Source organism: Mandrillus leucophaeus, unplaced genomic scaffold (assembly GCF_000951045.1).
Source record: "Mandrillus leucophaeus isolate KB7577 unplaced genomic scaffold, Mleu.le_1.0 Scaffold215, whole genome shotgun sequence".
In the NCBI taxonomy this organism is placed as follows: Eukaryota; Metazoa; Chordata; class Mammalia; order Primates; family Cercopithecidae; genus Mandrillus; species Mandrillus leucophaeus.
In genome coordinates this window covers 1,285,594-1,295,124 of record NW_012102199.1, presented here as the reverse complement: position 1 = coordinate 1,295,124, position 9,531 = coordinate 1,285,594, and the positions used below count along the sequence as shown (strand labels likewise).

At 48.1% G+C, this 9,531-nt stretch overlaps 1 protein-coding gene across 1 annotated transcript in view; it reads left to right on the top strand.

Annotated features, from left to right (window-relative positions):
• Positions 1–663: 663 nt before the first annotated feature.
• LOC105540131 (phylloquinone omega-hydroxylase CYP4F11) overlaps positions 664–9,531 on the top strand; it is an 18,095-nt gene continuing 9,227 nt past the window's right edge. The window contains exons 1-6 of the mRNA XM_011980626.1: positions 664–681; positions 1,970–2,114; positions 4,076–4,129; positions 4,220–4,347; positions 7,487–7,608; positions 8,366–8,636. Coding sequence (XP_011836016.1) covers positions 664–681; positions 1,970–2,114; positions 4,076–4,129; positions 4,220–4,347; positions 7,487–7,608; positions 8,366–8,636 — 738 coding nt within the window. The remainder of the gene's footprint in view (positions 682–1,969; positions 2,115–4,075; positions 4,130–4,219; positions 4,348–7,486; positions 7,609–8,365; positions 8,637–9,531) is intronic.

The window sequence follows — 9,531 nt, the reverse complement described above, 5'->3', positions numbered from 1 at the left end:
TCCTCCCACTCCAGCCTGCTTGGATCTTTTTCCTGCCTGTCTTCCCTGTGTTACTGCACCTCTCAGGGGCTCCTGTGGGCGTGGTATGGGTGCGCAGAGCAAAGATCTCCTGGCATTTGCACCTTCTGTACTGCTGGACTTGAGGCCTCCTGAGCCCACTGTCCAGGGGCTGCTTCCTGCCTGGCCCATTTGCTTGTGTCTGTCCATCTCTGGGCTGCTGCTTTCCCACAGGAATTAGCTCTGAGCCCCTTTCCCTATGCAGCGGGGCCAGAAGAGAAGTGTGGGCAGTCTCCCGCTGCCTCTTTCCTGGAGGCAGCTTCCTCCTATCTTGCTCTTCCTCACTAACATGTCCCAATCAGCCTTGTTGCCTGCCTGAATAAAAGCTGGTCACTCCCTTCTCTTTTCAGAAGCTGCCCTTGACTCTGCAGACCTTGGCCTCTGACTTAGACCTGCTCTCCCATTTGAGGGACATGGCCTTGGTCTGCTCACTTGTAAATGGCATGATTGATGGGCGTGTCCACGGGTGCAGTGAAGGGTGCACAGGACGCACTAGCACAGAGCCTGGCCTGCGGGAGGGGCTGACTGTGGACAGTTAGAGTCACTCCTGTGCCCCTGGGGGCTGCTGAGAACGGAAGGTCCCCAGTGTGGGAACAGCAGCAGCCCATGCAGACCAGCCGGGATGTGAGAGGGATGTGGGAACCAGCCACAGGGACACGTCCTGAGGCCACACTGCTGTCTACAAACCTCCTTTCGTGGGGACTTTTCCATGTGGCCGTCCCCAGGTTGAAACCATTTCCAAGATGAGAAAATATATCCTCTTGAGCAGACAGCTTGCCTTCTCCCTCTGCCTTGGTATTTACTCTTGGATCTTTATTTTTATTTATTTATTTATTTATTTTTTGAGGCAGAGTCTCACCCTGTTGCCGAGGCTAGAGTGCAGTGGTTCGATCTCAGCTCCCTGCAACCTCAACTGCCTACAACCTCCGCCTCCCAGGTTCAAGTGATTCTCCTGCCTCAGCCTCCTGAGTAGCTACGATGACAGGTGCCCACCACCACGGTCTGCTAATTTTTGTATTTTTAGTACAGACGGGGTTTCACCATGTTGGCCAGGCTGGTCTCGAACTCCTGACCTCAGGTGATCCATCCACGATGGCCTCCCAAAGGGCTGGGATTACAGGCGTGAGCCACCATGCCCGGCCATTATCTTTGGATCTTGGGGACAGCCCCAAGAGAGAAGGAGCAGGGGTCAGCAGAGATTCTCTGCAGCCATTCAGAATCCAGACACGCTGCTCAGGACAGAGGCTGCACTACATCTGGAGGCTGCGGGGGGAACTTGCTGTGGCTCCTGGTGGGCAGTTGCATTACTCAGGGTTCTCTTTAGAAACTGAATTGACAGGATATCTTCCCTCTTATATCTTATGCATGTATGAGACAGAGAGAGAGAGAGTGAGTGAGAGAGAGAGAGAGAGTGAGAGAGAGAGAGAGTGAGAGAGAGAGAGAGAGAGAGAGTTTATTATGGGAATTGGAAAATGTGATGATGGAGGGCAAGAAGTCCCATGATATAGCATCTGCAGGCCAGAATCCAGGGACACTGGTGGTGTAAATTCAGTCGGAGTCCCAAAAGACCTGAGAACCTGGAGTTCTCATGTCCAAGGACAGGAGCAGATGGATGAGCCAGCCCCAGAAGAGAGCTCACATCCACCCTTTCCTCTGCCTCTTTGTTCTATCCGCACCTTCAAAGGGTTGGATGAAACCCACCCCCTTTGGGGAGGCGGATCATCCTTCCTCAGTTTACCTATTCAAATGCGAATCTCTTCTGGAAATACACCGACGGACACATCCAGAAATAATGTTTTATCAGCATATGTTATCTGGGCATCTCTTGGCTCAGTCACATGGAATTCGTGGTTAATTCAGGACACCTAGAATCAACCGTCACAAGGGCTGATGGCGTTTGCCTTGCTTTCAGGTCACTCCCACGGAAGAGGGCATGAAGAAGGTCACCCAGCTGGTGGCCACCTATCCCCAGGGTTTTAAGTTTTGGATGGGTCCTACCTTTCCCCTCCTCACTTTATGCCACCCTGACACCATCCGGCCTATCACCAGTGCCTCAGGTACCCATGCAGAGCTTGTGTTGGCGGGGAGCTGGGAAACATCAAAGGCCTTCTAGCCTCTCCCCTCCCCAAGCTTCTATGTGGCCCCTGCAGGACCCAGCGCCCTCCTCCTGCTTCTCTCTCAGCCATGTTCCCCTTTCCTTCATGTATTCACCAACCCCCATCTCAGCACCTCCTCCCTCCACTGCCATCTGTCTCTGCTTTTGTGTTCTGGGCACCACTGTGGCCCCAAGAAGCCTCAATTTAAGGCCCTATCCTCGAGGAAGCCCCATGCTTGAGGAAATGGATCTGGACAGAGACATCTCAAACTTGGTGGAGTCAGGAATTGGCAAGAAGGAGATGGGTATGAAACCGGGAGAGTAAGATCTTTCCTGGGGGCAGGTTGGAAGGCTTCCTGGAGGAGGGGTTGCTGGAAAAATGAGTAAAAAGATGTTAAAACAAGGGGGGGGGTGATGCAGTGGACATCATTAGTATCCAGGTCCCCCTGCCAGGCCTGGCAGCAACCTTGTCTGTCCCTAAGTCTACAGCACTAGGGGGATTTGAGGCTGGCGGAGAATCTGGGCTGCTATTTATGTGATGTTCACCTCTGGTGAGTTTATTCCTTCTACCTAATCCTGTCACTCATCCACCCTATTCATGACTCTCCTGCTCCAGGCCCCAGGAATCTCCAGTAGGAGATCCCACTCCAGTCTGGGGCCCTTTCTTTCCCTCTGCTCATCCTATCCTTGAACAGGCCAAGCCAAGCAGGGGCAGGGGCAGCATCCCACAGAAACTATGGCTGTAACCTGAAGATGGTGAGTGACTCTGGGCAGGTCCTCAACTCTCTCTGACTGCTGAAGTCTCTTTTAGTTGCGAGTGATGGAAACTCAAGCCCATGTGGTCTAAGCAAATAAAGAGAATCAATGTGCTGTAAGTCCAGGAAGAGTGGTCTTCAGGCATAGTTGGATCCAGGTGTCAATTAATCCACATCACTGGGAATCAGTCTCCTCTCGGTTTTACCATTCTCTGTGTCAGTTTGCCTTTTCATATGGTGTCAACGATGAGTCTCAGAAGCCCATTTCCAACCAGAAAGCCCACCTTTCTCCCAAGGGTCCCATAGATAGCCTGTGTTTTCTACATTATATTTGATTGTATCTGGTATATGCTTCCACCTGGGATCACACAGAGAAGTCATCATGTGTGGGGCTCAGCTGTGGCTGAGGACATTTGGGGGCATGTCAGAGTCTTTTTGGTTCTTGTCTGACATGTAGGGGGAGGTTGTCTTTTTATCCTGTTTCACATGTCTTGGCCATGTTTGGTGCTTGTCCAAGGTGTAGGACCCAGGGTCTCTTTGAGAACTGTGTGAGGTATTATTTGAGTCTTAGTCGAGTTAGGTCTTAGGGTAGATTTGAATTATGCCTGAAGAATAGGCTTGGTTACACCTGGGCCATGTTTAGGACATTATTGGCATCGTATTTAAATGTTATCTGAACCCGTCATTGTAGTACACAGAGGTCATGTTACACCATCTCAGGCTCATGGGAGAGCATGTTGTGTGATTTAGGGTTTGGCATGTGTGTTTTGGCCATGTCAGGAAATGTTAACACATGTCAGGGCAATATCCCAGGTCCCAGATCCATGTCAGAAGATAGCAGAGAGTGCTGGGGACATACAGGGTGTCCTAGATCCCTGTAAAGGCATTCTGTAGGGTGTTGAGCTATGCTCAGGTGTTGCAGAACATGTTGGACCATGTAGGAGATATGTCATTGTGTGCTGGAGCATGCTGTGTTATTGCTGTGCTGCTGCAACCTGGTCTGGTCTCTCCTTCCTCCACCATCCTCCCTTCTTCCTCTATCCTTGGCCTTTTTCCTGCTATGCTGGGTGGGAAAAGTGAAAAGTGCACACCCCTGACTGGGAGCATTCCTCCATACTCAAAGTCCTTCTCTTACCCCATGGCCCCTGATGGTCCTCAATGATGTCAGCTGCTGTTGCACCCAAGGATATGATTTTCTATGGCTTCCTGAAGCCCTGGCTGGGTGAGTAATTGAGGTGAATGGGGTTGGGGATGTCATTTAGGGATAAGGGAGGGTGCTGCCCTTGACCACTGTTCTTGATTGCCCTGCTAGGGGATGGGCTCCTGCTGAGTGGTGGTGACAAGTGGAGCCGCCACCGTCGCATGCTGACGCCTGCCTTCCATTTCAACATTCTGAAGCCTTATATGAAGATTTTCAACAAGAGTGTGAACATCATGCATGTGAGTCCCTTGAACTATGGGTTCCAGTGGAGCCTCGGGGCGGAAGGACCACAGGCATATCTGGTCTGCAATTTTAGTTGTGCTTTGGGGCCAATGCTCTTCCTCTCTGAGCCTTGGTTTCCCTATCTGTAAAATGGGAATATTAATCTCTACTTAAACAGTGGTAACATGATGTAGTAGATTCATGTCCCCGGCACATAGTAGCTCTCAGAAGGTGTGAGATTCCATGTTTCTCTCACAGAAACCCTTCAAACTCAAGATAGTAAAGATGAAGATTGCATAGTAGCAATTGCTGAGTACAAACTGCCTCAAAACTCACTGGTTCAGAGCAATAAGGGTTTATGACACCTAACAAGTGTGTGAGACAGGCGACTGGTTCTTCTATATGTGGATGGGATCACTCTTGGTACATGTGCAGCCGTGGGTCAGGTGAGCAGTTCTGCTGATCCTGGCTCAGTCTATTCACATGTTTGTTTGGGGCTTCACCAACTTCAGGTTGATCTAGGATGGCCTCAGCTCTGACACCTGGACTTTTCTCCTTGTATTTCTCTGCCTCCAGTATGCACCCTGCTGTTCACATGGCATAGACTGGGTTCTGAGAGACCGCAAGGAGACTGCAATGTCTCTGGACATTCTCTCTGCAATGTTTCAATGTTTCAAAGTTCAACCAGGTTTAGGTCAGCACAGACTCAAAGGGGCATAAAAGAGGCTCCGTTTCTTTTTTTTTTCTTTTTTCTTTTTTATTATTATACTTTAAGTTCTAGGGTACATGTGCACAATGTGCAGGTTTGTTACATATGTATACTTGTGCCATGTTGGTGTGCTGCACCCACCAACTCGTCAGCACCCATCAACTCGTCATTTACATCAGGTATAACTCCCAGCGCACTCCCTCCCCGCTCCCCGCTCCCCGCTCCCCATAATAGGCCCCGGTGTGTGATGCTCCCCTTCCCGAGTCCAAGTGATCTCATTGTTCAGTTCCCACCTATGAGTGAAAACATGCGGTGTTTGGTTTTCTGTTCTTGCAATTGTTTGCTGAGAATGATGGTTTCCAGCTGCATCCATGTCCCTACAAAGGACACAAACTCATCCTTTTTTATGACTGCATAGTATTCCATGGTGTATATGTGCCACATTTTCTTAATCCAGTCTGTTACTGATGGACATTTGGGTTGATTCCAAGTCTTTGCTATTGTGAATAGTGCCGCAGTGAACATAAGTGTGCATGTGTCTTTATAGCAGTATGATTTATAATCCTTTGGGTATATACCCAGTAATGGGATGGTTGGGTCATATGGTATTTCTAGTTCTAGATCCTTGAGGAATCGCCATACTGTTTTCCATAATGGTTGAACTAGTTTACAATCCCACCAACAGTGTAAAAGTGTTCCTATTTCTCCACATCCTCTCCAGCACCTGTTGTTTCCTGACTTTTTAATGATCGCCATTCTAACTGGTGTGAGATGGTATCTCATTGTGGTTTTGATTTGCATTTCTCTGATGAAGACTCCATTTCTTAATAGAAGTTGCTGGAAAATCATAGTGCAAAGTGTATGAATTCAGGGAGAAGTGAAGAATTGGCAGTTGGGATTTTGCGAAGTGCTTAGGATGGTTTTCTTACTTGCAAGCTGATAAGCTAGCTTTGTTAATACTTCAGCGATTCTGCAAGGAGATACGAGAGTCCTGGGTCAGAGACAAATGACTATTTATTACTCATGGCATAAATAAACATAGCAAGCAGTATGTTCTTGGTTTGCATCATTTCTCCAAACCACCCAAATCCCACGGGGTGCCACAGAGAGGTTTCAATAGTTGCCTGCTCATGTAGTACATTGCATGGAAGGAAACAAGCACTAGACTTAGGGAATCTGCTTTTTTTTTTTTTTGAGATGGACTCTCTTGCCCAGGCTGGAGTGCAGTGGCGTGATCTCTGCTTACTGCAAGCTCTGCCTCCCGGGTTCACACCATTCTCCTGCCTCAGCCTCCCGAGTAGTTGGAACTCCAGGCACCTGCCACCATGTCCAGCTAATTTTTTGTGTTTTTAGTACAGATGGGGTTTCACCATGTTAGTCAGGATGGTCTCGATCTCCTGACCTCGTGATCTGCCCGCCTCAGCCTCCTAAAGTGCTGGAATTTCAGGCGTGAACCACCATGCCTGGCCAGGAATCTGCTTTTTTAGCAAGCAGAAGTAAGCCTGATATTGGTCCAGGAGCAGTCATTGCCTTATCTCTCAATGTTGTTCTCTGCAAACACAAGCCTGAGAAATGGCCCAAGCAAGAACAACACGGTGTATATATATATATATATATATACACACACACACACACACATATATACACACACACTTGCTTTAAGTTCTGGGATACATGTGCAGAATGTGCAGGTTTGTTACATAGGTATATATGTGCCATAGGTATACATGCACCCACCAAACCATAATCCAGGTTTTAAGCCCCACATGCACTAGGTATTTGTCTTTATGCTCTCCCTCCCTTTGTCCCCAACCCCCTGACAGGCCCCAGTGTGTAATATTCCCCTACCACAACAGGGATATTTTTGAAATGAATTTATAGCAATGGAGATGAGTAAAACCAACATTTACCGAGCACTCACCATATCTTAGAAACAGTACCATTTGCCAGCTCCATGATATATATTTTGTAATCTAATTTTAATAACCCTGTGAGGTTTTGGTTGGTTTTGCCCTATTGCGGACTATGAAACTGAGGTCCAGAGAGATTAGGGAGCTTGCCAAAGTTCAACCAGATAGTAAGTGAGCTAGGAGTGCTGAGGTAGTGATTCTATCCTGGTTTATCTGGCCCCAAAGCATGTTGTCCTAACTGTTACCGAAGATTTGATAGATGGGACCTACAGGAGTGCAGGAGGTTGACCAAGAGCACACAGACCATAGGAGGCTGAGCTGGGACTTGAACCCAGGTCTCTCGACTTCCAGCCATGAGTCTTTATCTCCTAGTAGTAATAGTTTCTGGTCCTATCCAAGGCTGGTCCTTCCTAGGGATGGGTGCCTGGGGCAGAGGACCAGGAGGATAATTGCGGGGGGTCCATCTTGGTGTTTGGGTCTGGGAAGGTGCTCACAGGAGGCAGTTCCCAGCTTCAACTCTGTTTTTTCTCTGGCTAGGACAAGTGGCAGCGCCTGGCCTCAGAGGGCAGCGCCAGACTGGACATGTTTGAGCACCTCAGCCTTATGACCTTGGACAGTCTGCAGAAATGCGTCTTCAACTTTGAAAGCAATTGTCAGGAGTGAGTCCTTTCCTATGGCCTGAGAACTTGGGCCACGAACCCAAGGGAGTAGGTTGGAAAAGGATGACTGACCGGGATAAGCAGAAGTGCCTTTCTGGCACTTTCTATGTGTTGTAGCTGGGCTTTCAAGGATGGGGAAGGGGAGAGAGAAAGTACAGTCCTTTCAAGTAGGTAGAAATATTTGAGTACAGGCAAGACGACTAGTATGAGGCAAGCATGCACAACAGACAGTAGAGATCAGGTTGTGGAAGTAGACAGGGGATAGATTTCAGGACATTGAAAATCAGGAAAAGTGGCATGAACTTTATCAGGAGGTTCCCAGGAATCTTTTGAAGGGAGTTGGGCCGATGACAGGTGCGGTCACAGATGAGCTTTGTGGAGGTCTGCCTGTCATGTAGACACGACATGGAGCTGACATTGGATGCAAGTCGGTGATGGTGGGGGCTGGGCCAGAAAGAGCTGGAAGACAGTGAGGTCTTGTGAGTTTTGTGAACAGTTTTTGGAAGGAAAAGAGTCTAGGCTGGATACTGGGTGGCAGAGACAGGAGAGAAGCATGGTGTCCAAGCTATGCTCTGGGTACCTAGGTGCATGGAGGCAGCTCTCAGAGATGGGATGCCTGGAGAGAAGGGAGTTTGGGGAGTCAAGTCTCCTGGCTGTTTCCAGATACTCAATTTCCTGATGGGCAGTAACTTCTAGCTGCTGGTGAGAGGTGCTCCTGGGACTTTGCATATGTTAAGTTGTTACCTCCCTCATGCAGGAAGCCCAGTGAATATATTGCCACCATCTTGGAGCTCAGTGCACTTATAGAAAAAAGAAACCAGCATGTTCTCGTGTACCCAGACTTCCTGTATCATCTCACTCCTGATGGGCAGCGCTTCCTCAGGGCCTGCCGCCTGGTGCACGACTTCACAGATGCCGTCATCCAGGAGCGGCGCCGAACCCTCCCCACTCAGGGTATTGATGATTTCCTCAAGAACAAGGCAAAGTCCAAGACTTTGGACTTCATTGATGTGCTTCTGCTGAGCAAGGTGGGCTTCTCTGGGATGTGAATTCAAGTAACAGAGTGGAGATTTATGCCAATGTCAAATGAAAGAACTTGGACTTGATCCAGAGGGCAGTGGGAGCCATGGAACATGCTTGAAAAAAACAGGTCAGAGATAGGTTTGACAGATGACTCTGTGGAATTCAGCTGGCAGGGGACCACTAAGTTTGAAATAGTGAGGAGCCTGAGATTTTACTTACATGTTAGTAAGTCAGTCTGACACATTTTAATGCATATCTATATGTCTATGTCTATATCTATGATGACAGATGCACCAAACCCCTGGATCATAGCAGCCTGTTTTAATCATTCGCAGCAATAGCAGCCACCAGAGTAGGATTGTAGAGCTGACCCTCCATTCCCATATTCCTCCTAGGGTAGCGCAATGTTTTTACCTGTAAATACACCAGAAGGCACTGCAGAGAGGGGGCCCCACATTATACATCTTGGAGCTTACATAGGATAGCTAGCACATCTGCCCCTTCTTCCTTCCAGGGTGAGTGTGAGAATGGCAGACAGAGAGAGAGAGAGAGAGAGAGAGAGAAAGAAAGAGAGAGAGAGAGAGAGAGAGAGAGAGAAGAGAAGAGAAGAGAAGAGAAGAGAGGGTGTTTTCTTTGTTCTGGAATAAAAACTACTACTTTCCAGTGAGATTGCCATCCCTGTAGGTTTATAGGTTTATAACCCAGATGACTTCTGGAAAGATAGGAAGGATTCTCTGAGTTTATCACTCTAGAATGTGAGCAAATATCTATACAGCAATACTTAATTTCTTTCTTTCTTTCTTTGTTTCTTTCTTTCTTTCTTTCTTTCTTTCTTTCTTTCTTTCTTTCTCTCTCTCTCTCTCTCTCTCTTTCTTTCTTTCTTTCTTTCTTTCTTTCTTT